The following is a 27,672-nucleotide window of genomic DNA, read 5'->3' as shown; positions in this document are numbered from 1 at the left end:
CGGCACGATAAAGTACACATAAAACAAAACTATTAACTGAATGGTAGGAAAACTCCAGACCATAAAATTCACACGCGACCATGCCCTCCGGCAGGCACTTAAGCCTCAAAATGGCTAAAGCTGAAAAAAAAACTCGTTTTTTTTTTTTTTTTTTATTTTTTATATTTTGTTTATTAAGAAATCTGGTATCCTGTTACTCTATGTTAGCAACTTTTATCAGAGTGACATAATTACTTAGCTTAGCGATGATTGTGGTTTTACAATTAGTTATACAATTAGGTTAACAGATTACAGAAACATATTTTGGTGTAATTAACGAAGCTTGTCACCTATACATAACGATCGATTAGGTCGGTTGGGTAGGTCCTCTTCAGTCGCCTTCTTCTTCGCCTCCTTAGCAGGCTCCTCGCCAGGATGTTTGGGTGGTTGTGGAGCTTTGTTGAGTAGCTCGCTGCTTGCCTGTTGACTATGTCGCCCACCATTGGAACCTTGAGGTCCTTGGCGATGTCGCGTGTGCGAATATACCATTCGGCTCCAGTTATTTTGCGCAGGGTTTTGGCCTGAATGATGCGAATTTTGTTCAGGTGTGTTTTTGCAGCTATACCGTAAACTTGAAGCCCGTAACGCCACACTGGGGCAAGGATTACCTTGTAGATTAGGACCTTGTTTCGGAGCGAGAGTTTGTTTTTGGAGTTGAGGAGCCAGCTCATTCGCCTTATCTTAGATTTGATGTTGCTCGTTACTGCAGAGACGTGCTTACTAAATGTAAGTCGTCTGTCGAGAGTGACACCTAGGTACTTGTGTTGACGATATTGCTCTAGAAGCTCACCATGAAGAAAAAGTCCGGGGCATGAGTCCTTGCGTAGAGTGTGGGTAACCGTGGCGCACTTTCCAGGGTTCACTGCGATGTTCCATCTACAAGCCCAGTTTTCAAATCGCTTGAGGTATTCCTGCAAGAGGTCAGTTGCCACGTACACACATTTGTTTTTTGCAAGGATTGCCGTGTCGTCAGCAAACGTGGCCACCAGAAGGTCCTGCCGATCATTCCGTCTGCTTGCATTTGCTGTGGGCATGTCATGTGTAAACAGGCTATATAGCGTGGGACCCAAGACGCTGCCTTGTGGAACGCCCGCTTTTATGCGTTTGGTTTGAGAGGCTACTCCATCCTGCACCACTTGAAAGGTTCTCTCAGTTAGGAAGCTCGCAATGGTGCTAAATAGCTGCGGATTCAATTTGTCCTTTATCTTAGAGAGGAGTCCTGCGTGCCACACCCGGTCGAAGGCTTCTTGGATGTCAAGGTATGCTGCCACCACATACTCTTTCCTGTGAAAGCCGTCCAAAATATAATTTGTGACCCGATGTAGTTGCTCAGGGGTACCGTGTTTGAGTCGAAACCCAAACTGGAACTTCGGGATCAAGCGTTTTATTTCCGGGGTATCCAGGACCCTTCTGAGGATGCACCTTTCCAGAATCTTACCAAAGGCAGGCAGGAGGCTGATGGGGCGATAGGATCCCAGTTGATTAGGGGGCTTTCCGCTCTTGTGCAACATGATTATATGTGCCTTCTTCCAAGCCACTGGAAAGTAACCTAGCCGAAGAGCTGCATTAAAAATGGCGACGAGAAAAAGCACCGCCTTGTATGGCAGTAGCTTGATTGTCTGGTTGTCCAACCGATCTTCCCCAGGGGCTTTGCTGCTTTTTAATCTCTTCATCTCCTGCTCTACTTCTTGGAAGGTGATTGGCGATACAGGGAGTGACATTTGGAGTGGCGCCTCCAGGATTTGCGCGACTCGCTGTATCCTTGCATGCGATGCGGTCTCAAACGGCTTGAAGCGCTCCTCCAAGTTGCAGGCAAAGGCTTCGGCTCTGTCCATTGGTGATCTGGCCCAGGTGTCATCGGGAAGTCGAACGGGGAACTTTGGCGCAGCTTGCCGCTTGTATCGACTGCTAAGTTTCCACAGCGCGAATTTGGAGCTCTCGTCTGCCGTTGCTTCCTCCAGCATGGTGTCTGTGGCATTTCTTTTCGAGATAATCAGCTCCTTCCTGACCCTGTTAGCAATACGACGATAGATCCTGTCAATCGTGGGGTCCTGGGTACGGACATACTCCCTCCTCAGTCGCTTTTTTAGGGCGAGAAGACCTTCCAATATGGGGGAAAACGTCCTTGGCCGCTGGCTTGTAGGGGCTGAGTAGATATGTGCGGGCGCAGCGTTGGCGGCTGCGGCATGTACTTGGTCCAACAGGGTTTGTACTGCAGCGTCGACGTCCTCAACTGACAGAATCTGCGTGTTTAGGTTGATCAAGCTATTTAGTTCGGCCTTAAATCGTTGGATGTTCGACCCAGGGAGGACAAGCCTGCGCTTTTTTGGGATCCTTTGTGCAGCCGTGTTGATCGTTGTGAGGAGTGGCAGATGGTCGGAAGATAGATCATACTCTTCGCGAACCGATAGTACGCTGTTGGGGATGCCCTTGAATATAAAAAAGTCGATACAGGAAGGCGTACTTTGCCGGTTGTACGGAAAGTGGGTAGGTCTACCGGTGGCCAGTACCTGGGCTGAGCAGGGAGTGAGCGCCTCATGGAGCGCAGTGCCTCTGCTGTCAGCTCTGTAGTTTCCCCACAGTCTGTGCTTAGCGTTGAAGTCGCCTCCAACGATGAATTTGGGGCCAAGCTGGCCAAACAGGGAATCAAATTCCGCTCGGTTCCAGGGGATGTTTGGTGGTAGGTATGCTGCCGCAACGAGGATTTCGCCCAAGGGAGTCTCCACCATGATAGCAGCCAGCTGTGTGTCGCTGGAGGTCACTGTGTGTAGATGGTAGTGTGCTAAATCCTGCTTTGCCAGCACTACAGCACCACCTCTGGCTCGTCCTGTAGGGTGATCCGCACGGTAGCAGACGTACCCCTCCATTGTTAGGTACAAGTTTGTGTGCAGATGTGTTTCTGAGATGAGCATGATGTCTACATCATGCTTTTTCAGAAAAAGCTTGAGCTCGTTAGCATTTTGGAGGATGCCACGAGCGTTCCACGATCCGAGACGTAACTGGGTAGCCATTATTTGCGGCTTTTTGGGAATCTAAGCTGCGGGGAACCTTGCGCATCCTTTAGCTCTTTAATGCTAACCAGAATGGTTGCAACTGCGGCATTCAGTGCTGCAATGGACTGCTGGAGGTTTTGAAGGATGCCTCCAAGGGAAGCGTCTTGCTCCTGAGGCCCTTGCAGTGGTTGTTGGAGCTGCATTGGATTGACGGTGGGCTGAAGAGTGCGCGCTGGGGGTTGGCGGACTTGTACATGATGGCCTGGCCGTAGCGCATCAGCATACGACAGGCCCTGTTGCACAATTCGGGAAGGTACGAACTGCTGAGTGGTTCTTCGTGTATTTTGAGGATGGCTATATCGTGTAGGAGGGGAGACATTGATGGCCGGCTGCCTGGCATTTAGTCTCACCTGATAGCTTTTGCATCCTTTATAGGAAGCAGCATGGTTTCCCTCGCAGTTGGAGCATCGCAGGTCTGCCACTGTTTTGGCCTGGCACTGCTCGGAGTTTGTCCAATGGGACTGACCGCACCTACCACACTTGGGCTGTTTGAGACAGTAGTTTTTGGTGTGGTCGAACTCGAAGCAGCGGAAACACTGCCTTATACTATTGTAAAAAAAAACTCGGCTCTATAATTGTAGAAGTCAAATAAAAGCTGCTGCCATGGGAACCGCGTCCCGATGGCATTTTGAAACTTTAATTGCGCCAAAGTGCTTGTGAATGTAACTGCTTCGTCACACACACAAACACAGACACACACACACACACACATGCACACAGCAGCTCATATGAAGAGTTGCGCAATTTAATCGCTTGCCTGGCAGCTACAGCGCCTCGTCGTATGCAACAAGATTTTGTAATGACACTTTGGACGCTTTCCCTGTTGGGCGATATTTAATTTGCGCGGGCCTGCGAAGGACTTGGTGCTCGGTTTCCTACCATCTGTTGTAATTATATTCTGGGCAATCTTGCGCTGGCTGAGCAGACCAGCGCAACTGATTCCATGCCAGTTCTCAGCTCTGTGCCCGCTTATGCCCGCCCACATGTTGAGCATTAAATTACCGTAGCCACGGCTCAATGGCAATCCAAATGGATCAAAATTTACCTTTCTTTTTTTCTTTGGTCATTCATTTCAAGATAATTCATCTCAATCAGCTTAAATATCATACTAAATATTTCACTTGTGATGCTGGCTCGAGTGCTACCTTTGAGTTCGTTTCTTTGTCCTGGCTTACATTTAATTAATGCGCATAAAATCCTCGACATTTTGCACCTTTTTTTTGTTGGCCTCACTTGCGTCCGGACACATCCTTTTGCTCATCCTGTCCTGCATTTGATTGAGTGCGCTGCCATGGACACAAGCAGATTACCGATTGTTTATCATTCACAAATTTGTCATCAGCTCGTATACCCTAACCTACCCTACCCTGGCACCGCCCTCAACAAGATGGACATTATTATTTATAAGTTATTACCTAATACAACATTTAATTTATTTACTTAAATTTTGAAGAATCTGTAATCACCGACGTGAACAGTTTGGTTTACTAACCGCCCTGAAACCAAATAGATCGATTCAGTTTATTTTAAAGAAACTCAGTTTCTGATATATATCTCATTTAAGTTACTTACACTGTAAAATTGTATATTTTCAATATTTAAACAGCAGGAGTAAGACTCTTGCGTTCAGGGCCCAAAAGTATTTGTGTTAGTTATTTATGCGCATTTGAATGTAATGTGAATGGAACTTGCCTTCGACGCTCTTGACATATTATCCAAATACACGCACAAATCAGAAAAGGTATCAACTGCCGTTAATGCGATTTATTTGTTGCTGTTTGCCGAGCGTGTGTGCATGTGTGTGTGTGTGTGTGTAGGTATAAGTATTTGCTTAGTCCATGGCACATCATTACATTGCAGAGAGATCAAAATAAAATTAAATACGCCAAACGAGGCCATATAAAGCACACACACACAAACCCCGTGTGTGTGTGTGTGTGTGTGTGTATTCGTATAAGCGTGTTTCGGTACATGTCAAAAGCTCTTGAGTATTTATAATGTGTGTTAGGCACAACCAAAGGACCTCTCAGAGCCTTTCTCTCGCCTGTCACTAGCACGCAACATTTAGGTTTTCATATTTTTACACATTTGTGCAACTTTTTAGTTTTTGATGCCCTTTTGTAGTGTAATTATTATTTTATTTTCTCATTTTATGCGTGGAAAGATTCAAACTCAGTTTTGTCCTGGTACAGTGTATTTGAAATGTTGGCTGTGCAAATGTGAAGTCTCGGCTAAAGCCGCGACAAACACACAGCAATCACATTAAGTGGATTGTGGGGCGTCGACAACAACACCTAAAGGACGGAAAGTAACAAGCGGGCATTGAAGATGAGGTGCGCTCATTTCATTTATATAACCATAAAGCTGGCAGTGTCATTTACAATTATGTTGCGGCTTGCCGTGATTCGATGTGCGCCTTGGGCTACAACGAAGTGATCTGCAAATGTGCCTGAAACACAATCTAGCTTCTCTCAACTATTATGAGCCGTCGCTAAGTTAATGGACATAAGCATACCCGGTGTTAATGCGGATCCATTAAGCAGAGAATTTTTCATTTCATTTCAAAAGCTGTCGGAATTATTCAAACGGAAACTTATATCCAGCGTTTTAGTTTAACTTAGAAATCAATTTGATGGGTTAATATCCTCATTAGAATATCCGCAAGTATGCTTAACAAAAATTCACCGATTTTTCTAATAAAGCTATACTTTATACTTAGCAGTCGGTTGCTAGTACGACTTCAATCATGTGTTAAAAAAATTCGTAAAACAATTAAATGCCAAACTAAGCTTTAGATTTTACCTCACCCTCTATGAAGAGGGTACTACAATAAATGTTTCATTCTTGTTGACTTTTCACCAAAACATGTAAACAATTTTAGCGAATTTCTTCGGAAAAGTCTTAATAACTTTTGCCCTTTGTCTTCCGATGCTGCTCTGCACATTAAAATACGATAGTTGAAAAAAGTCTGCGTGTCTCCGTCTCGCATAAAAAATAAAGGGGAAATTACAATAGAAGAAAAAGTTCAAAAGAAAATAATCGAAAGTCAGAAAAGAAGTTAAGTCAAATGTCATATGATGAGCAAAAACCATTTTTCCTATTGGGTCGGTGCCCGTGGGAGGGGTTGGGAGTTGGCAAGCGTTAAATGTGCCTTTCATAAAATATAAGTAGCTCCACATGGTCATAATAATAGAAATATATGTAACGTCTTACTGACTGACACATTCATAACGTCCTGTTTTGCACTGTGTGCTTTGGGGGCGGCATCCCTTACAGGACCTATTCTACTCGATTTACTTGCCACACCCCCAGCTGTCTCTTAACCTGCTTTTTACCTGCTTGCTGGTAATTTGTCAAATGTGGATTTTGCCATTCTTTTTCATTTCTTTAGGCCACTGTTGCGCCTTTGCCACGTGCAGCAGACGACAAACGAGGGTAGCTCAAAATCTATAAAGTCTACAAATTAACTTTCTCTTTAAATAGAAGCTAGACATTTCAATATATCGCGCCCAGCTAGTGGAAGAAGGGAAAAAGGTTCACTTATTTTCTGCCTAGTCATCAAAGAGTCAAGTTTCACTTTGGCCTGCAAAAACAAAAAGTTTCGGGCTTTTATCGGACTAACTACAGAATACATGAATTTTTTATTGCGCGAATTCACCAAATATTCCTGTTCAGGCAGCCTTTTTAAACTTTCAAAGTGAAAAACGGCATGGGATTCTACTGAATTCATTATAAGATACACTTCGTCACTTAAATTATTTAATGTGAAGTCAATTAGTAGTACATTTCACAATTTGTGAATTTTGCACACAACGCAAAGAAACTTTTGTGCATAAGCTAAAATGTATTTAAAGACGGCGATTTGGTTCACGGCTCGAAGCATCGTCCTAACTTTCAGTTTAATTTTTTCTTCATAACAATAGATATGAAGTTCCGGGCCTTGAAAAGCAAGCTGCTGTGATACAAACGTTCGATTCGTTTGTTGACTTTTCTCAAAACCCTCGCAGAGTGTGACCTGCTGAGCTGTCTGAGCAGAAAGCCTCGGCTTCATACCACCCGACTGGTTGCTATACTGCGTGATATTATTTAGCTTTTTATACGCATTTAGTGTTATTTTTCTGCGCAAATGCAATAAATTTCCTGTAGCATTATCCTAAATATGCTGGGCGCGTGTGTATATGTGATTCTGTGTGTGATGTGCTTGTGTTTCTGTGTGTGTATGTGTGTGTGTGTGTGTGTGTGTGTGGGAGGAAGGTGTGGTTGATGTTTGTGCACGTGTATACATCAGAGGCTTGACATAGCAACGGGGGCGTTGCTGGGCACTGATGGTTTTTCCTCAGCTTTGAGTTTACTTTAAAATTGCGCGTCTTGGCGCCTTTGAAATGAAAGCTTGCGAAATCTCAGCTCGCCAATGCAATCCAATTACAGCACGAACCCACGCGTGACTCTCGACGCAGACTCAATTAAAAATAGCACTTACAGCCATTGAAATAAACTCTACCACTTCCCACAAAGCCAACCCTCCTGCCCCTAGCTCAACCCTCTCTGGTGGCTATCGGTATTTGTTTTTTGCCAGCGAACAGCCATAAAAAGTGGCGATAAGCAATCAGCCAGTTCTCCTGAAAAATAAAAGCCATATAAGCTGCGTTGGCTCGCAATGCAATTTGCGCATCAGTAAGCACGAGACACTGTGGAGGGGGGAGGGTTCTTCATTTCAAAGGGAACGTGTCAGATGGACATATACTTCTGGCTTTCCCTCATTTGCGATTCTCTGGAACTGCAGTTGCGTATTGCAGCTTGGCTAGTCGCTTTACTGACTTCAATTTGCATATTTGTACATGTAAATTTCTTGCTATCCTTGGCGTTTTCGTGATTTTAGAAACATAAAAAAGAAATTCGTTTTTTGTATCTAATGGTGAATCCCAGAACTTGATGTCAAGAATATGCTGCAGCTTAAAAGCTAAAAACATGTTTGACCCATTCAATCATTCACCTTTTTGCTGCATGTCATACAACTGCTATAACAGCAAACTGTTTTTTTGTCAAAACTCTTTCTTTTTTTTTTTCAAGTCATTTGTACAAAGTCAAGTGCTATCTAGTAGTATTACTTAACTAGTGTTTGCTGATACATATACATGTATATAGAAAATAAGATATAGATATATATATATATAATAGACTACCTTTGCTCAGGAGGAAAAATGCCAATAATTAGTTTTTTCATATTTGCTTTACGAATTGAGGACAGATAGTATAACTTAGTCCAACGTTACTAAAGCAAGCATCATCAAACATAAAGCAGTGTTAAAATAACTTAAAACTTAAGTTGAGTCGGTCAGGGCTTAAATAAATAAATGGTTTATTTTTTTTTTTATTTGTCGCGCATTCAACGCCAGAGAAGATCCGTAGCTGAAAGTTAAAAACCGTTGATTCCTGTCAAAATTCCATGTCCGTGTGAGTTGGATTTCATTTTTACACTTTTCATTTTAGACATGCCGTCTTATTTTTCTGTGCGCTTTCTAGGTTTCACGCAGAGCACTGCGGCAAACTTTTATAATTAAAACTTTCCGCTGCGACTCGAGTGAAAAATGAAGAAACAAGCAAATGCGTATATATGAATTGTTTAGCAGTATATGCGCGAAATATTTTCACTACACGGAACCAAAAATATTGTACACCATAGAAAGTACATTTAGATTCCTAAGGTTTCAGCGCAGTTAACATTTTAAGAATTTGTAATATTAACGCACCGAAAATAATAAAACAAAAGTGAACATATATATATATATATATATATATATGTATATATATATAGAAGCATTTTGTGGGTAATTAGTAATTTTTAAAGTAATTTCGTAAATACGTATTATGTAATGTCTAAGCACTTTAATTTACTTAAGTTTTGTTACGCTGATGCCGCTGCTCAACTCAGAAAGAGATATCTTTAAGTATGCCACTTATCAGAATCTGGGCAGCATTATACGGATGTTGGATAGTCCTAGGCGGCCCATAAATAAACACTGTTGCCGCCTGTCAGGCGAACAAAATTGCGTAAAAGCGTCGCGCCCCCAAAACCCATAAATCACACCACAAAGTAGGCAGAAGGAGAGAGGCTGAGCGTGGGACGAGCTGGCAAATGCTAATGATAGTTGTGTACAAGGCTTATCAGCTACAAGGAGCCGTAAAAGTTGCCTTGAAATGCTTTACAAAAGCAGCTGCAAAATGAACTCTGTATATGGCTAATTGAGCGCAACATGGCGTATGCGCTATATATACATGCTATATACGACTGGCCATATGCCATATTTCCGCTTAATAATTAAATGGATCGTATGGGCCATCTATAACGAAGCTGAACACAGCGTAACTCAATAAATATGGCAATGCATTGAAATTAACTTGCGTCAATTTATGGCCACTCTTTGTACAAATGAATTCAGTCCTTGCTGCTTCACTGCTTCAGCGGCTGCTTCTGTGTGTCGGTCCGTCTTCGTATTCCAACTGGTGGCTGAGGGGGTGGCGGTGGGTTGGTGTACACATTATAATAATGCTGCAGCCCTGGCTTTGGCCTTGCCTTGTCAATGCGCCAATGGAGCTTAATAATAAAATGGAATGTCGGCTAGGCAACAGAATTCCTTTGCTTGTCAATTTGATGTCGTTTCCTTTATCCTTCACAGCTCTAACGTGTGCAACATCAATATTTTGCATGCACGAGCTAAAGCTACGCGTGTGGGCGTGGCAGCACGACATTGTATTGCCGCAGGCGAAGCATTCAATATTTCAATAGGTTTCGTCCTGGCATTGCAAGCGCCCTATAACTAAATCGAATCGCATCATATCACATCAATTGTGTTATTGTTATTAGAATAGAAGAGTGACTGTGGCCAAGAATATGGAATTGGTGGGCGTAAGTCAAGTTCATTTTTGAGAAAAAGTTCTGTCAATTCATACACACATTTTTCGAATCATTCTGGTTACACTTTCTGTTTTAAAATGAATTTCATCATATTTTTTGGTTTCAAACTAATCAATTAAAGTTAAAATTCGGAAGTCTGAAAACATGCAGTCCTTCAGAGTCTCATGAAATGACTAAAAACAACATGAACTTTATTTAAACAAATGTCAACCAAAAATAAAAAAATGGAAAAACCAAAAAAAAAAAAAAAGAATTTGAATATAAAAACCGCTAAATTTAATTAACTAAACATTATGGTTAGACAGTTATTGTCAACTTCGACTATTGGCACAGGCCACTATGTCAAAAATACGATCTTTATGCCAGAGCCACGTTCACGCTGTGGTATAGGTGTACACATACATTTATATATTAGATGGAATTGAAAAAGTTTAAGCTTGGTCAGCAAGCAGCCAATTAGAGAGGTCTTACAGAGCAGTCCCTGCCTAATTGGATGTTTGCCGTCCGTCAAGCGTAGCCAACTACTTACAATATAATACTCGAAAGGAGCTCGACACAGCGGACAGACCTTGGTGGGGCAGACATCGTAGACCTTCTTGAGACAGCGCTTACAGAATGTGTGCTTGCATGGGGTGCTTACAATGCGATGTTTGCGGCATAGACAAATTGCACAATAGTCCTCAGTATCGTCCATTTTATGGTTGTATTGAATTTTTTTGTAAATGTTAGTTTATTCTATGTATGTGCTACAAAAATGACGAGTCGTTCGTACACCCAAGTGAAGTCTAGCGCAAAGACGAATTTATTTGATGATGTGCTTTCTGCTTTCTACGCTCTTTCTTTCGTTTTACCAAGCACATATTAAGCATACGCCACGTATTACATGAGCTTGTCAGTGACATTTTATTTATGACAGCGAGCACATAACAAAGGAAGGAAACGGCTGCAAAAACGGCTGATTCAATAAATCGCAGACCTATCAACGTAGGACAAATGCACACACACACTGGCAGACATCCTGCATATAGGGTGTCAGGGCAGTGCAGTCCAAGTGTTTGTGTGTGTGACCTAAATATTAAGTAAATAATATTAAATTGATTTCTAGTCATTTGAATAACATTTACCTATAAAAGGAAGCTTTTTCTACCTTTCGACCTTTGTAAGATACAAAGATATTGACATAGCTTTTATTAAGAAGACGATCCCAGAACAAAATCCAAGTTTAATTCACTTCAATTTGAAATAGTCAAGGCTTTTCTAGGATTACTTCATCCTGGTTAACGATAATGCCAATAAGGGAGATACAATGCAAATTTATGAACTGCTCTCGACATTTTAATCCGGCTTAAAACAAACTCCAATCAACTATACACGCATTAATCGGTACATTATAGTTTGTTGCTATATTATTTTTCGAAGATTATGAGTGACTTCTTTGTTGTGACACCCTGTAAGGGTATGTGCTTATATGAAGTGGGCTTTGTGAACGTTCATCAAATTGACGCGCCTGCTCATTGCTTGACGAAATACATATTGTATAGATATTATCGGGCCACTCCCCCAAAGGCATCCAAGCAATGAACATTGTCAAATTAAGGCAAGATTGATTATGTGTCTGGCTGTCGGTCAGGCTGTCTGATTATTGCGCAATGTCCAAACAGTTTCGTGCACATTATTAACTTAACTTTTTCTTTTACAGTGGCTGGCTAGGCAGCGCCAAGGGCTGGTTGGGCAATGCTTCGATACCATCGATGCCAGCCATGGCAATGCCATCGATGCCATCGATGCCAGCGATGCCATCAATACCATCGATTCCCGGACTGCGTAAGAGCGGGGCTGCCGATGGATCTGAGGGCGGCGAAGGTGCTCCAGATGTCAATGCTGCGGGTGCTGTGAGTGCTGGCGAAGATGACGACAAGTCGAGGTATATTAGGTATGGGCCCCTGCTTAAGAATGACGGAATTATATACGAAAAAAAAACTGCAACAGCGAAGAGAAATAACTTTTATAAAAGCGCGTTTGTATTTTAGTTCAAAATTTTTTTTTTCTTTTGTTTTTTTTTTTTTGTTTTTTCTTGTTTTAGTTTTTGTTCAACTTATTCAAAATAATTGTTGCGTCCTTTGTTTGAAATTAACCTGTCGTTCAACGTTCACTCACTTGACGGCTATTGTTCGTCTGTTTTTTGTTCACACCCTGAGGAATAAAGGCAACTTTTGAATTTCAAAGAAGCCTCAAATTAATTATACACAAGCCTTTACTAACCTCGCTACAATAAAATACTTCCAGAATACCATTAAAATATTTTTTAAACACAAATTAACTTAAATATATGACTATTGTCATTTAGTTTTGCTTTAAATATTCACGAATTTTCCTCTAATAATTATTTAGCTTTTAAAATAAAATACAATATATCACTCAATACTTGCTACTCACTTAAGCCTCTACCCATATCCGTTTTAACTTGAAATTCATAATCTTACACTCGTGCTAACTTTAGTTTTACTCTTTATAACTTTATCTTAAAAGCGTATACTCTTAAAACTGTACAGACAAATACCTTAATACAAACCACATATATAACATTTTAAACGTTTTTGTATGTATATATATAATATATATTGAGAAACTTACAAATGTTTGACGAATTGATAAAAGATCGGATATGAAAAACAATTTTGTCCCCTAACAAAGTGTCAATATATACCTTAAGACTAATATCAATTACAACTCTCAAGAATAAAGGTAAGTCATTGTGTATTTCAGAATTCTATAAATTAGGCATTTTGTAAGGGGACACAATGATGTTTAGATTCTAAAAATGTTTCTTTAAGAAACGGAAACATAAATAAACCATTTCATAAAGACCTTCATCCAGTTATACAATCATTTAATTTGAATTCATGCTAATGTAACACATGACCCTGACAACATATATTCCAAGTTCATCATTAGTTGATTTCACACTTTGATTCATTTCATATTTTCGTTTCGTAACGCGTTATATAAAAATAAAATCAATTTGTATAGCATTTAGTAGAGACAGAAATGTTCAAGTATCAGATTCCATCATTATTGAGCGGCCCATCAAACAACCTCAAGGATCTAATAAAATCTGGAAATATTCTTGTGGCAACGCAGTAGATAAAAACAAAAAACTAATTGATGTTACTAGTTGTTATCATTTTTATTTTCGTCTTAGTTAAATTTTATTTTTTATATGCCATTCTAATTTCTCAGTGTCGATGTGTAGCTCATCCTGTGTCAGTAATTCGCTTTTTTTCGCTTTCCTTTTTATCTATTTTGTGTGTGTAGAGACTATATAATTATCTTCAGCTCTTTGGCAGCTCCTTCCAAATAAACTCTCTAAGTGTGTGCTCTACTAGAGTTCTCTGTCACTTGATGTCAAAAGAAGAAAAATTCATGAACCGATCTGAAAATATATATTCGTTAAAGATGATCCGAGTGTTAGTGCATGCATTATGTGTGTTCTCTATTGGCCTCTTCATTTCCGATTAATGCATTTCATATAATTTCCATCCCTTCATAAACAATTCATTTGAATTATCTACTTTCATTGCATTTGCATCGACAATCAACATAAATAATTGCAATATTAATTGTCCTGAACTAAAACCAAAACAAAAAAACTCTGAAAACTTGTAAATATACATAAACGTTAATGTGAACATAAAAACAAAAATGTTGCTAATCATAGACTAACTTAATAAATGAGGTCTTAAACAAAAAACAAAATGAAAGTTATTTTTAAATTAAATGAAGCTTATTACTAAATATTATCCAACCAAACATTCATTTTTATTAGTTAAAATCTTAAGCGCGAACTTAAATACAATTAATTAGTCAGTAATAAATATTCCTGTGAAACCTTTGAAAATTAATTTATGCGTAAAACTATTTGAGCCTCTTTCTTATTCAGTGCATTACAAGACGGGCTAAACCTAACTTGCAAATGTTGCCATGTAGACTTTGTTAACATGAACCTTAATATGGATGAACATGGGAAATCAGGCATTAATTTTAAAGAAATTTCTATAATATCAATAGAAATTTAAAAACGATTGCTCATGTATGTTTTTTTTTTTCGAAAATCCATTGGCCGACAAATATTTGTTTCGAGAACCTATTGATTTAGTCTATGACTGCATTTAGTACCCAAACAAGCTAGGGACTCGGACTTAAATCGCACGCATATTCAGTCAATATCTTTGTTGCTGAACGAATCAAATAGGATTACTGCCAAATGAACTGCATGCTGCATGAGTTGAACTGCAATATCCACAATAGATATCCTATGTATATATTATGTATAAACGTTTCCCCAAATTCACGACCACATATCTGACACAAGCTTATTTTGTTCTCTCTCTCTCTCTTTCTCTATTTTGTTCTCTATGTTGCACGCTGACGCAATTTCTAATTACAGTGCTACAGAAGGCGCTGATTCGCATCCAGCATCGGGCGGCGGCACGCCCACTGGCGATGAGGGTCAAATTGGACAGGGTAAGGGCGATGAAGTGAAAAGTACGTGTCACAGTTTGATTGGTAACAAAAAACAAAAAAAAAATGTTATATAAATGTCAAATGAATGTCAACCTTAAAAACAAGAGACTCAAATGCAATCTGCCAAAACGAAAAGTGATTAAAATGATAGAAAGCGGTGACAGGTTACTAATCAGCTTACAGTACTATACGTAGTTAATATGCTCCCGAATTCATAGTGCACACTTATTTATTCACCCATAGCTGAAAGCCTTAATAAACCCACACCCAAAAACAATTTCCTATTTAGCCTAGCTATTTTGGTTGACTGCATTATTTAGTTGCAACCACCTTTACTTTGTATCTATCGCAGCAACGAAACTAATTTAAATGCTTATCACTTCAACAGTTACCACAAAAGTAACTCAACAGGCCAAACATTTTGGATCATTCTTGTCATCGGCCATCAGCAAGGCTGGCAGCAAAATCAAGGAAACAGTCAAGGATAATGTGAGTAAAATCGTGAGATGCTTGGACATTGTTCAAAATACATTACCTTGTACCTTTGTTTTTATATTTAGACCATTCTCGACTCGTTCAATAAGGAGCAGGAGGCATTCATTAAGGGTCAAGGCGGTGCTGGCAATGGAGCCGCCCCCTGGATTGGACATGCCAATGAGACAAAGATAAAGGAGGAAATTTTAGGATTATCACAGGATCGTCGCAACTTTGTGCGCGCTCCGCCAGCCGGCGTGGACTTTGAGTTTAGTTATGACATCGCATATCCCACTGCCATAGCCATTATGGCCGAGGATAAGGCGCTCGAAACGATGCGCTTTGAGCTGGTGCCCAAGATGTGAGTAGCCATTACCTAAACCAATTCGAATCACTTTCATTCATATCCTTCAACACCGCGCAGCATTACTGAGGAGAACTTCTGGCGAAATTATTTCTATAGGGTCTCACTAATCATTCAGGCCGCCGAACTGGGCACTTTGGGCGCTGATGGTGTGGGCCAGGCTTCCAGCGGTGAAGATGGTAAGTTCCTAGTCGGTTACTGCGCATCTAAAAGCTATCACACCGAAGACCCAAAAACAGAACACAATTAAGCGCTGGAGCAGAAGGAGGCTAAACTGCCCAATTTTATTATTTTCCTGCGCTTGCCTCTTCCGTAACTTTCTCTACTGAACTCTCTCTTGCTCTCAAACACACATACAAACACTCGCTATTCGCGCGCTCTTTAATTTAAAGCTCTCAATCAAACTCTATTATCCTCTCTATCTCTCTCTCTCTCTCGCTCTGTCTCTCTAAGTCTAAGTTTTAACTTTTTTGATTTTGTAAATGTTTCTTTTCACACACGCGCCTGTTGTTTTATAATTTTTGAACTAGCTCCAAGTTCTCCAAGCTCCCTAGTTATTTTGTTTTCAATTTCGGCTAGAGTCTGTAAAACACCGCCTTTAGTATGCTCTGAACGTTAAGTTTCTGTCCTTTTAGGTTTTTTTCATTTACCTTCAGTTTAGTTTATATTTCTAATTATAATTGCACCGGCTGCTGTCGCCTGTGAAAATGCCGCGATTTCCTTTCACTTCCGATTCTCATTTTCACTTTTCACCACGTCGCGCGTTCAGTTCTTAAAATCGATAATCAAAAATCAACTCAATTTCTCAATTCGCCTTTCACTTGACCTAATTTTCTTTAATTTATTTTTATTTTAATTTTCTTTTCATGATTTATGCTTTTTTTATACACAAAATTACAACGATATTGTGAAAAACATTTAAAACAAAAATCAATCAAACTCAACTGTGATGATTTGAAATGTCTAAAAAAAAACAGCTAAACAATTGCCAGATATAAAAGATATTGATAAAAATATAAGCCCTGCGAACAGTGCGCCAATCGCCGATTCCCCATCAGCTGTAGCAGCAGCAGCTCAAGCCGCTGTCTCTGACCAACACAAGCCTGTTGTAGAGATTGCTGCCGCCGAAGAGCACATGGCTAGCGACAAGAAAGCTTTGACCCAAAAAATCTCTGAGTCCGAGTTCGTATCGGATGAATTTCAAACATCCAATGATACCGATTTGGCCGAAATCAAAGATGGTATGCGCAAGCTGGGCATTGATAGCATGACCCAACAGGCGCTTGCCGCCAGCGATGGTAAGAGGTCTTAGCCTGCAACTTTAACTCTGATTTAATTAAGTTTTCATACAATTTATATATTGGTTATAATTGTATTATTTATTAAGTTTTTATTTTGATGTTACTTTTTTCTTTTAAAGTTTGTAAATTAATTTGATTGCCTCTTCCGACTTATGCCCTTTATGCCTTTTGAATAACTAGGAAATTAACAAGGATTTACTTTAATGAACGCCCAAAATTGTCTGAAAGACTGAAATCCCATCATATTCTGGCGTTCTTAATGAACGCCTATTTCTATTTCCTCTTGCTGGTTAAACAAATCAAAAGCAGGAAAGCAAAATCATTTTAATAAACTACACAAAAATTACGGTTAATTATTTAAACAAAATCTAAATATTTCACATATACTTTTGCATATTTATTTATAAATATATACATATATATATATATATATATTTTCCATTGCAAAGTAAAGGCTTTACTAACTAGATAACTTTCCATACCGCAATCCTTAGTAGAGGGCATAAAAAAGTCGAGCAAGCTTCATTTAAAATTGTTTTCGCTTATTAATTTTTAACATTTTGTACATACATTTTTGGTTTCATGCTGTGCCCGCTGTGAAATCTGTTTTACTAAGCAAATCACTCTACAAATTTCAGTTGGGACTGCATCTAGCCAAACACATACACATACAAAAATATACACATACATAAAAACATTTTGTGATAATTTCGATATTTATTTGATAAGAGACGGAAAAACTAGAAAATGAAACAGGCTGGCACTTACATAAATGTAGCTATTTACGAGTCGATATGTTGAGTCGAGTCCAAAATATTCAAGTCTTACAATTTGTATGTCCGTATATAATGTTCATTTAAAGAATTCATTTATTTGAACTTACATATATAGTCTATATTACATAGATCATTTCATGATCCATTGCATCGTCTCATAAATGAGTTCACCTTTTTATTTGTGTCTATCCGTATTTGTTATTTGATTGCTTTTCGGCCCTTGCCTCATTTGAACTGTTTGGCTGTGCGAATTTTAATTTTCATTTCTTATCATACATGAACTAACTTTAATCAAATACCTATTGTGCATATTTATTTTACAATCTACACAAAAAAAGACCAAATTTAATATTTTGAATAAAACATAAAAACAAATAGAAACTCTTAACAAAAAATGTGTGTACAAAACAAAGTGTAAAAATCAAACAATTCTCTTTTTTCTCCTCTGCTCTGTTTCTTTCTTTTGTATAAATTAAATTTTGTCGAATCGTTTTCTTTATTGTCGAACTATACTAACAACCAACCAAAGCTCTGGCATTTAATTATTAAATAATAAATATCAATTGAAATGAAAGCAACAACAAAACAAAAAAAAACGTATATGCAAAACCCTATGGCATCTAACGGATAACAAAGTATTATAAATTATATAATAATCAATATACTTATATATATATATATCTGATATATATATATATATGATAACACAAACCGACATTTTAAGTCCAGTCTAAACAAACTGTTGTTGCCATTCTTTTCTAACTAGCATACAAAATATTTAAATAAAATTCTATAATTTCCACTTAAGTATCTATGAACTATAACAAACTAACATGATTTAAATATTAACTAGCCACAAATCAATTTCGAACAAGTTGAGTATGACCAAAATGATACAAATTCTTATTATTAAAATACTCTTTACAATCTTGTGCTTTTTCAATTGCAAATCCATTTAATTATTGATGTTCGCTATACAACATTTTTGTGTTTATCAATTTTCGAGTTTCTTATTCTTATTGTTTATACACATATACTTTCCCCAACTATTTCGGCTAAATTTAAAACAATATAAGTATAGATTTGTATACCCAATCACAATTCGCGTTTTCCTCCTTAACACAAGCACCAACAACAAAAAACACTTTAAAAACGAAATCCAAAAAAAAAAAAATCTACGCAAATTCTTAGTATTAAACACAATATGAATTATATCGAAAACATTTAACAAATATTTATTTTTCTTCATGTATTTCTTAATTTATTCTCAAATCATCTTGCAGAAGATTGAACGGATAAACGCTAAATTAACAAAAAAAAAAACAAAAACAAAATAAAATATATACAAATAAAAAAAAACCCACATGACAGAAAAACAACTAAAAAATACAACAAAATGTTAAGCGATTTACAAAAACCAAAAGCAAAAAACAAAATTATATACATATATATATAAATATATATACATATATAAATACATATATATATATATATACATATAAATTTATATATATATATATATAAATATTCACTTGACAAACATTTAAACAAAACGCATTATTTATATAAACCGAAAGAAAAACAACAAAAATGTTACTTAAAAACTGAAACAAAATTTTGTGTGGTAAGTTAGAAATTGTTGGTTGAAAAATTCCAATTTTCACTTATATAAAAAAATTATAAAAAAAAAAATGTAAAACAAAATTTTTTCAATATTTCGTTGTTGGTTTTCAATTGCATACAAATTGTGTTCGGCAAAATAGTTGCCACCGATTTCTAGTTTATTTATTATATCTGTTGTGTCCATACGAGTGTCCATATAAGTATTATAATATTGTCTGCCTCTGTGTTTATTCGTTTTTGTATTGAGTTGAGTTCCTTTGATTTTTCGTCTACAATAAAAAAAATGAATATAGAATTTGCATAAGTAGTTGCTATTTAATTCCTCAAAGTAAATGCAATCCTTCTTTGAGCATAGTCCCTATTTATTTCGTGTATTTTTGCATAAATCTAAACAATGCCCAAAAAAACACAAACTTTTCAAAATTGAAATCAAGAAATCAACATTTATTGTCAATTCAAAGTTTCAATGCTTTTTAACTGCACTAAAGATGAACAGGTTTATGTTATAGAAAACAATCCGATTTCCAAATGTGTATTCGAATTCGTATAAAAACCAACTCATCACACAAAATCCAGAGAAAGAATTACAAGCCCAAGCAAAAATATGTATCTTTCCTTAAGAACGTAAGTCAGTCTGTCCATATACTGTATACCCAGACATTTTTCAATTTTGATTGTTGTACAGAAACCTAAGTTATTAATTTGTTCGAGAATAATTGTAAATTTTTGAATAGCTTTTAGTTAGTTTTTATTATATATTTGGCGTGCTTTGTATAAGTAAATTTTGTAAAAACAATAGCAAATATTTAGCTTGCTTTTTATTTCGATGTTAAATATGCTGTAAATACACACAATATTTTTACTTTCGTACTATTAAACATTTTAACTGACATATATGTATGTATACCTAAACCTTCGGTGTCACCTCTGGCACTCGACTTGGTGTTAGAGCAACAAGCAAGTCATGGCAAAAGGGCACTTCGTTCACTTCTTTACTGGCGCGGTGCGTGGGTATTGCACGCTATTCGTTAATCAGTTAATCAGGCTGACGGGAAACTGTATTGTATTGGCCTAATTACCATATTAAAAGAACATTTTTACCTTTTGTAGACGATTACTTTTCAATTACGGTGCGCATTCCAAAACGAATAACAGTCTGTGAAAACCTATGCCTTAGTTATATGCCACGCGATTAGTTACGAGTTGTCCAAGGTAAACGAAAATGAGAAAGAACGAACAAATGATCCATGTACTTGCTTGGAGTGTCACAAAATGCCAAACTTCAATGCTTGCTAGACACACATTAATATATATATATATAAAATCAATAATCAATTATCTAACATGATATGCCGCAATGTATGCTATACTTAACTTATTTATATGAACCTATTTATGTAACCTAATCTGTCTATAAGCCCGTGTAAGCCACACAAATAGTAATGGTCAGTTTGATAACTCTTTCTCAGAGGAACAATGGGAGAAGGACCTGGAAGCTGAGCTCAAGGACTACGAGGTGGTCGACGAGGGCGGCACTGGTGGTGGTCGTAGTAAACACATGGTTGAACCGGATCTGGAGGATGATGAGGAGACACCGACAATATCAAATTTGCGCACACGATCGACTAACAACGATTGGGAGGAGTATGCTGATTTAATTGAGGATACCGATGATTTAAAGTAATTAAGAGCTTATATCGTAGTTTCTTCTAAGTTGGCTCTAAGTTTATAACTTAACGTTTCTTTCCATTCCTTTCTACTCCTTGTTTCTCTTTTACAAACACATTATTTGATTACTCTCATTATTGTTACGATACCCGAAACCCAACCAATCCAATTGCCGCATCAACAGAACTTTGAAGTGCCTAAAACGCACCATGTTGGGCTATCAATGAGACGAGGCATTCTTTACGCTCTTCTAGTGTTGGCGTAAAATGTTCGTTAATGTAAATAGAGTTTGCCTCGATTCCTATTGGAAAAGTTGGTTGAGATCTGCCCATTGGCAGTGCCCAAAAGCAAAACCGTTTTATTCAGTTACCTTTAAAGATGATATAAGACACTAAACTCAAGTACATTATGTAATGATTCAATCAATCCGGTGCGTCGAATTCTCCTTTTCGTTTTTTGGTCACATGAGGTGACGAGTCGGGAACTTTCGCCAATTGTTCAGCACACGAAAAATGGCAAACAGTTAACTATAATTAAATATAAATACATACACTAAATTTCAAGCTAAACAGAAAACTGTTTGAAATATAATTGAAAGCAGCAGCGTATAAATCGTATTTAAACATAGAAATGAATGCATAAATTCAGTATAAACAAAAATGGTACATAAAAAAGCTTCAAAGGAAAACATTTTGTTATTTATATTTATAAATAAATTATATATATAAATATATATATATATATATATACATATACATATATATACAGAAACAGATAAAATTAATGCATTTGAATTTAATGTATAAAAAATTAATGTTATATACATAAATACACACACACACACACACATATATATATATATATATATATATAAATGTATCTATATATATATATATGTATATATATGCAGGAATGTATGTATAAATATATATATACATACACACTATATGTACTCTGTAAAAAAATATAAATATAAAAACCATAAAAAAAAATAAATTAATAAAATTATAAAATAAATTTGCAAAATTTTGTTTAAAATATTTCAGTTTCTTTACAATAAATATATGAACTTTAAATGAAACTTAAATTTGATTTACTTTAAATCAAGTATGTTGACGAATTATTCGCATAACTTTTGAATGATATTTGTTTTAAATTAAACACAGTTTTATATATATAGAGGCACAGGCAAGAATATTAGAAGTATTTGAAAAAGAATATATTGGTATTGCTTTAACCTTAGGCTGAGTTTAGCGATCTTTTCACCAACACCACAAACACATTTTCCTTCTAATATGAATGCCAAAAATAATAATTGAAATCAGAGAACACTTTTGACAAAATGAAATTAACATGGCAATTGACAAAATGAAAACAAATAACAAAATCGCAATTATAAACAATAAGCAGTTCAAAAACCTTTATAAATATATATATTTACATATATATTTCACTAGAACAATTTTTATGCATAAACCTTTAAAAAGAAAGCAAACAATCTATATTATCAATGTTTTTGCTCTAAATGTCTAACTAATTGTTAAAAAAAATAATAATAATAATAAACAAATTATTTTCAGCAGGCAAGGACGTGTTAAATAAAATTATAACGTACGCTATAAATGTGTAATTATTTGTTAATAATGACAGATTATATTGATACTTGAAAGTAAAAAGTTAATAACACGTTATGACATTTCACTGAAACTGTATATTGTACATTTTACTTTAAACCTAATGGAGAGTATTTACAATAACAAGCAAGAGTAAAACTAAACATATTTCAAATTTGTATTTAATTTATTCGTTTCTCAACAAGTTGGCGGCACTATAGAAAGCGATTTAAGCATAATTTAACTAACACAAATAAAAATTTACTTACGCATATTATTAACAAGGAATGACAAATAATGAAATGTTGACAACATGTTTTACAAAACATCAAACACAAATACGATACCAACAACTAAGGAACACATATTTTATTGTCTGCAAACAATTAACAGGCTTTTTATTGAAAATAAAATAAACGAAATAAATACGTTAATTAAAGGTTATGAGCAAAGTACGTTGAAGCATTTGCATACGAAAATAAAAAATACACGCAGTAATTTCCATAAATATAACATCGTAAAAAAACAACAAATAAATCAAACAAATAACAATATCAAATATATATTGATATATGTATGTATTACAAACAAAAAATATATTATTTAGTTGACTTATTAAACTGGACATTATTAATTTATAACATTTAGACAAAAGAGCTGGCCAATAGTTAAATTGGAAAAACCTCAAAGTTAGCGAGAATTAATAAATAAATATATCCATAAAATGCCACAGAAAATTGAATTTCAAGTTATATTTAGAGCGCATACTAAAGGAGTACCAGTACACGAAACCCCATGCAAAAGTTTGGAAACAAGGCAACCAATAAACTAAACACGAAAAGAAGATCATTTGTATAAGATTTAGTGACAAACCGACAAACTATACTAGTCTACATATATAAATACATGAATATATGACAACAATTTAATGAGAATAACATCAAGTAACGTAATAAAATGAAAGTGTATAACTATTAAAACTAACTAAACAAACAAGTCTTTATTTTATTCACAAGCTTAAAACATTGTTTGTCATCTCGATGGGCCTTAGCGGGATCCATAAGTGATTTTTAATATATTATCGTGAGTTGCCGATGTTTGTTTATGTATTTAACTAGTATACCCCGGCCTTGGCCGTGACGCTACTAAAATAAATTCTCTCAAAGATCTTTGAAAATGCCTTTGAAACCCGGCCCACTGCTGCGGGCGAAATTTTCCAAATCGCTGAAACACGTATTCTTATGTCCTCTCAAGTATATTATACAAATCGGATGAAACTTAAAACTAAGACTTAAAGTCTTCGAATCACATTTTCCACCATGCGAAAAGTGTGTAACACGTCTCAAATTATTTTTCTAATATATCTTAGAAAATAAATTTCAAAACTCGAAACGTGGGCCACTGAACCACCCACTGACCCCCATTTCCACCAAGGATAAATGTATTTTTCGAAAAGTGTGAAACAACCCTCAAATATATTTGAATAGAGATCTTTAAAAATGAGTTTGAGGATAATCGGATGGTAAACAAAAAACTTCATACAAACGACTCTCGCCCAACCGGCCGAGGGGCGCAGTCATGTAACGTACATAACGAAGTGCAAAACGAATATGAACTACGACTAACTATCTACTTGCTAAATAGTATAGAAATAGAGGAAGAAAAGATTCCGAGCAGAATACTCTATAATGCTGGTTTTGGCATGCTAAAGTAATCGGACGCAGTCTGAAAAAATATTTTAACAGATCTTTAGAACTGCCTTTCTATATATTCCGTAATGCCTACAGCGGATTTCTTGGTAAAAATTCGGATACATGTATGTTTAAAACGTGCTTCTTTATTCATAAACAAAATAGTTTTAGACATTTTTAACAGATTTATTCACAAAAATTTAATAAAATTTACTAGACAGGCTATACAATTTTGAAAACAATACACATTGAATTAATATATAAAAATTAATAAGCATGCGATTGTTTACAATACAAAATACAGAATTGCCCAATAATTACAAAATCTTAAAATATTAAAAATCTCTAGTTAAAAATGTTTGCTGAACAAACATCTACGAAATCCAAGGGACTGAGTGCCATATATATTTTAATGCTAATAACACAATTTTCAAAGGGAAATGCCCTGAACCCCTACCCCCAGTGACTAAATGCAGGTGCAGCTCCGCTAGACAATTTTGACAACATAGATATAGCTACAGAATTCTGTTAGGATTACCGATAATGTGACGATCCATAGCGTGGACTGCGACGATGCGACTCGGACTTCTCATACGTAATGCTCTTGAAATGATTGCTTGATTCAAGTGGCTGCCTGGGCGCAGATCCACCACGATTTACAACCAAATCCTTCCAAATCATCGCTATCAATATAAAGAAAGCGCCGACAATCTTGTTGAAAAACTCGATTAGCTTAAAGACGATTGGTGTGGCGGTGTGTGTAAATCGGCTGAGCTCAAAAAGAAACCGCACAGCAAAGATGCCCATGAAACGTAGCGCAACAACTGCGCCGCTCAATATGGAAAAGATAAGCAGACCCAGGAAACGTAGGGTGCCCATTATATTACGCTTGTTCACATCGTTGGCCATAAATTCGTAGACAGTCGTTACAACTGACTGACGCCATTGCTGTAGAACAGCCAGAAAATCATCCAGACCGATTTGAGCTGGCTTCTCCTCGCTGACGACATCGTCAGCTCCTCCTGCCTCAGGACTAGCACCAGATGTAAGCGCTCTGCTGGGGCTGCCTCTTTTCATCGAGAGAGAATGTCGTAGTGTCGATGTTGAGTCTGCCTCAACTGCGCGGATCATTTTCAGTTTAAGCTGCACCTCCTGACCTCGAAACCGTAGTGTTCTAATGCTGAACCAGTATTCCCCAAATGCCAAATCACTGAGCTCCGTCCAAACGCAGGTGTCCAGCTGTGCAGGATGTGGTGTATGCTTATAGCTGCCCAAGCTGCCTTTGGTAATACCCACCCACATATTGGGCACGATGCGTTGATAAAACAGTTGGAGTTTTGCTGCGCTGCTTAGCAACTGCTTCTCCAGATCACGTTCACTGCGCTGCAGGGCTATAACATCGCGATACCCACCAAGCTGCTCGACAAAGCAACGCTCGAGGTAAATGCCTCGAAAAAGTCGCGATTTGTATAGCTGTTTGGTAAGCGATTGCATGGCTAGCTCCTCTGGCGGCATGAATCGGACACCAGCTGCTGGGACCACACCTGTCCCCGCTGTGCTGACAGCTGCATCCGTTTCGGTCATTGTCGAGAGTTGATTCTATGTAAATGTTAAATATGCACAAATTAGGCAATCGACGAAGTGCTCAGTTTACCTTTACCTGCTTAGTTGCAACTGTCTTTTGGACTTCACCTTTCGCCTCTTAGTCACCAAAAGGTTTTGTTATTGTTTTGGGTAATCTTGACGAAATTTTGGCACTTGTAAGGCAAAATTGTGTCTACCTGTCCCTTAATTACGCAAAAACTATGTTATATTATTGCCTAATGTGGTATGTAGCAATAATGCATATTTGCACGCAAATAACTCTATAACAAATTGTTTACAACTAGTTGCAAGAAATAATGTTTTAATGTTATCGACTTTGTAATCGATTACAGTATTCCATTAAATACCATTTTGGCATAATCGGTATTTTTAGGGCTTTTGGACTACTGCGGCCACACTCAGTGTGTGACAACAAAACAAAATAGTACCAAAAACATTTTTGCAGCTTATACATTTTTCTTTATACACGTTTCTACAAGTCTCTGTCAAAATTGGCTCTAAACACCGTCTCAGAGATTATTATATAAGGATGACTTTGGTGGGGTTGGCAGCCCGCAAGCTGGCTCAAAAGCAGCGGTAAGCTAAACTCGAAATAACCAAAAGAAACGTAACTGAGAATTTTATACGCAGATCTGCAAAGTTGGCCGCTGCTTTTCCAAACGGCATTCGCTGTCAGAAATGTCTGAATTTAGGACACTGGAGCTACGAATGTAAGGAAAAACGAAAATACGTGCACCGTAGCTCACGCACAAAGCAGCTTAGCAAACATTTAGCTGAGAAAAGCGCGAACGCCGCAGAGTCTATGGCGGCCAGTGAGGCACGTTCTCCAGATGCCGGCACAGAAGTACGTCCCGATAGTGAGAAGCGCGTTAAGCGTAAAAGAAAGCGTAGCAACAGCTCCTCATCATCGAGCTCTTCAGATAGCTCAAAAGGCAGTTCGGAATCATCAAATTCGGATTCAAGCAGCAGCAGTAGCGACTCGGATAGTTCCAGTTCCGATGAAGACGACAATGGCAGCTCCTCCGATGGTGAATCTAGTTCCTCTAGCGACAGTGAAAATGACGACTCCAGTTCCAGCAGCAAAAGCAGTGACAGCGGCGACGAACAGGACAACTCATCACCTAAGAAGAAGAAACGGCGCGATAGCTCGGATGAATCGTCCGATGGCGGTGTCCAAGACGCGTAGAGCTGGCCCGAATAATAATAATTGTAACAATGCGTATAATACATAGCCTAGCTTTAGTAGTTTAGTTTATTTTTTTCCCGGGTGCTTTCACCAGATTAACAAAAAATTGCAACATGTCATAATTAATTTCTTTTAAAATAATCTAAGTTACTTAAAATTAGAACGCATTTGTTTTTTGAATTCTTTTAACTTAGCTAAATTCGTACCAATAAATGACTAACAGCTGTGAAATTGATTAGTCCGAATCGGTTTCCACTTCAAACGTCTGCAACTCGCTTCCGAATAATTCCAAGTCAATTTGCTGCCGATTAATTTGCTCGTTGGGAGTAACTATGCTTTGTTCAGAGGCTTCAGTATCAACTTCAAGATTATAACTAGATGGAACCATAGAGATTGTTCGATGTACCGACTGTGATTTTAAATGCAGCTCCTCCACCTGAAAGTAGGAAAGGTTCTTTAAACTATTCTGTCTGTGTGGATGCCCTTACCTTAAGTGAATTCAAGGCTTCCTGAACAACCGGAAGCACTTTGACTAGCTTCCTTTCTATGGCATATAAGTCAGCCTGCTCCTTTTGTAATACACGGTTCGATTGCAGCATATTAACTAAGTTGGCAGCAAAGACAAAACAACTATAGAGTTGCCAAGTAACGCTTGTTTTTACACTGTTCACTGTTGAGCTAACATTTTGCCCAAGTGTTATTTTCAATTTACAATAATCTTAATCTTTTTATTTTGCAATGCACTGTGATGTAGTTTACTGTAAAATGGAGTTAATAATTACTAAACCCTAAACCTTATTAAGAAACAAACTATTTTCGATAATAATTGTGAAGAATTC

At 37.2% G+C, this 27,672-nt stretch overlaps 5 protein-coding genes across 22 annotated transcripts in view; 2 read left to right on the top strand and 3 right to left on the bottom strand.

Moving 5' to 3' along the window:
• The window catches only part of Sap47 (Synapse-associated protein 47kD), a 37,105-nt gene extending 15,657 nt beyond the window's left edge, over nucleotides 1-21,448 (top strand). For 5 of the 17 annotated variants that reach the window (XM_032437905.2, XM_032437902.2, XM_015171911.3 and 2 more), the window contains 8 exons: nucleotides 11,708-11,941; nucleotides 14,456-14,553; nucleotides 14,921-15,021; nucleotides 15,093-15,367; nucleotides 15,431-15,549; nucleotides 16,348-16,668; nucleotides 20,540-20,750; nucleotides 20,923-21,447. In XM_032437905.2, coding sequence (XP_032293796.1) covers nucleotides 11,708-11,941; nucleotides 14,456-14,553; nucleotides 14,921-15,021; nucleotides 15,093-15,367; nucleotides 15,431-15,549; nucleotides 16,348-16,668; nucleotides 20,540-20,750; nucleotides 20,923-20,965 — 1,402 coding nt within the window. In that variant the 3' untranslated portion in view covers nucleotides 20,966-21,447. Of the gene's footprint in view, nucleotides 1-11,707; nucleotides 11,942-14,455; nucleotides 14,554-14,920; nucleotides 15,022-15,092; nucleotides 15,368-15,430; nucleotides 15,550-16,347; nucleotides 16,669-17,976; nucleotides 18,322-18,730; nucleotides 19,033-20,539 lie in introns of those variants that run through there. The other 12 variants (XM_015171919.3, XM_015171917.3, XM_070207020.1 and 9 more) reach the window with 10 other exon arrangements.
• On the bottom strand, nucleotides 10,166-10,790 carry LOC26530833 (E3 ubiquitin-protein ligase RNF166). Its single transcript, XM_015172345.3, has 2 exons — nucleotides 10,538-10,790; nucleotides 10,166-10,387 (listed from the first exon to the last, which is right to left on the bottom strand). Exons 1-2 carry the CDS (start codon nucleotides 10,700-10,702, stop codon nucleotides 10,346-10,348), a joined length of 207 nt encoding a protein of 68 aa, XP_015027831.1. The 5' UTR covers nucleotides 10,703-10,790; the 3' UTR covers nucleotides 10,166-10,345.
• Nucleotides 21,449-24,168: 2,720 nt separating the features above from the next.
• On the bottom strand, nucleotides 24,169-25,963 carry LOC6630984 (uncharacterized). 2 transcript variants are annotated; one of them, XM_002053193.4, is made up of 2 exons: nucleotides 25,703-25,963; nucleotides 24,169-25,641 (listed from the first exon to the last, which is right to left on the bottom strand). In XM_002053193.4, the coding sequence occupies exon 2, from the start codon at nucleotides 25,624-25,626 to the stop codon at nucleotides 24,577-24,579; it is 1,050 nt and encodes a 349-aa protein (XP_002053229.1). In that variant the 5' UTR covers nucleotides 25,627-25,641; nucleotides 25,703-25,963; the 3' UTR covers nucleotides 24,169-24,576. The 2 variants fall into 2 exon arrangements, with proteins under 2 accessions (XP_002053229.1, XP_015027226.1); XM_015171740.3 differs by having other exon boundaries at nucleotides 25,697-25,958.
• A 123-nt stretch (nucleotides 25,964-26,086) lies between these two features.
• LOC26531622 (zinc finger CCHC domain-containing protein 10) lies at nucleotides 26,087-26,990 on the top strand. Its single transcript, XM_015172431.3, has 2 exons — nucleotides 26,087-26,223; nucleotides 26,278-26,990. The coding sequence occupies exons 1-2, from the start codon at nucleotides 26,177-26,179 to the stop codon at nucleotides 26,831-26,833; spliced, it is 603 nt and encodes a 200-aa protein (XP_015027917.1). The 5' UTR covers nucleotides 26,087-26,176; the 3' UTR covers nucleotides 26,834-26,990.
• Nucleotides 26,870-27,494, bottom strand: LOC6630985 (uncharacterized). Its single transcript, XM_002053194.4, has 2 exons — nucleotides 27,322-27,494; nucleotides 26,870-27,269 (listed from the first exon to the last, which is right to left on the bottom strand). The coding sequence occupies exons 1-2, from the start codon at nucleotides 27,430-27,432 to the stop codon at nucleotides 27,069-27,071; spliced, it is 312 nt and encodes a 103-aa protein (XP_002053230.1). The 5' UTR covers nucleotides 27,433-27,494; the 3' UTR covers nucleotides 26,870-27,068.
• Nucleotides 27,495-27,672: the final 178 nt, after the last annotated feature.

Source organism: Drosophila virilis, chromosome 2 (genome assembly GCF_030788295.1).
Source record: "Drosophila virilis strain 15010-1051.87 chromosome 2, Dvir_AGI_RSII-ME, whole genome shotgun sequence".
Classification (NCBI taxonomy): domain Eukaryota; kingdom Metazoa; phylum Arthropoda; class Insecta; order Diptera; family Drosophilidae; genus Drosophila; species Drosophila virilis.
The sequence above is the reverse complement of the archived record's forward strand: the minus strand, read 5'-3'. Positions and strand labels throughout refer to the sequence as shown.

Excerpts from the sequence above, each read along its gene's own strand:
- LOC26530833 (XM_015172345.3), bottom strand. The coding sequence starts at position 10,702 with ATGGACGATACTGAGGACTATTGTGCAATTTGTCTATGCCGCAAACAT. Across the intron at positions 10,388-10,537 it reads CTCCTTTCGAGTATTATATT|CGTGAACGTGGCTCTGGCAT; the intron begins GTAAGTAGTTGG and ends CCTATACCACAG.
- LOC6630984 (XM_002053193.4), bottom strand. The coding sequence starts at position 25,626 with ATGACCGAAACGGATGCAGCTGTCAGCACAGCGGGGACAGGTGTGGTC.
- LOC26531622 (XM_015172431.3), top strand. The coding sequence starts at position 26,177 with ATGACTTTGGTGGGGTTGGCAGCCCGCAAGCTGGCTCAAAAGCAGCG. Across the intron at positions 26,224-26,277 it reads AAGCTGGCTCAAAAGCAGCG|ATCTGCAAAGTTGGCCGCTG; the intron begins GTAAGCTAAACT and ends TTTTATACGCAG.
- LOC6630985 (XM_002053194.4), bottom strand. The coding sequence starts at position 27,432 with ATGCTGCAATCGAACCGTGTATTACAAAAGGAGCAGGCTGACTTATAT. Across the intron at positions 27,270-27,321 it reads AAGCCTTGAATTCACTTAAG|GTGGAGGAGCTGCATTTAAA; the intron begins GTAAGGGCATCC and ends TCCTACTTTCAG.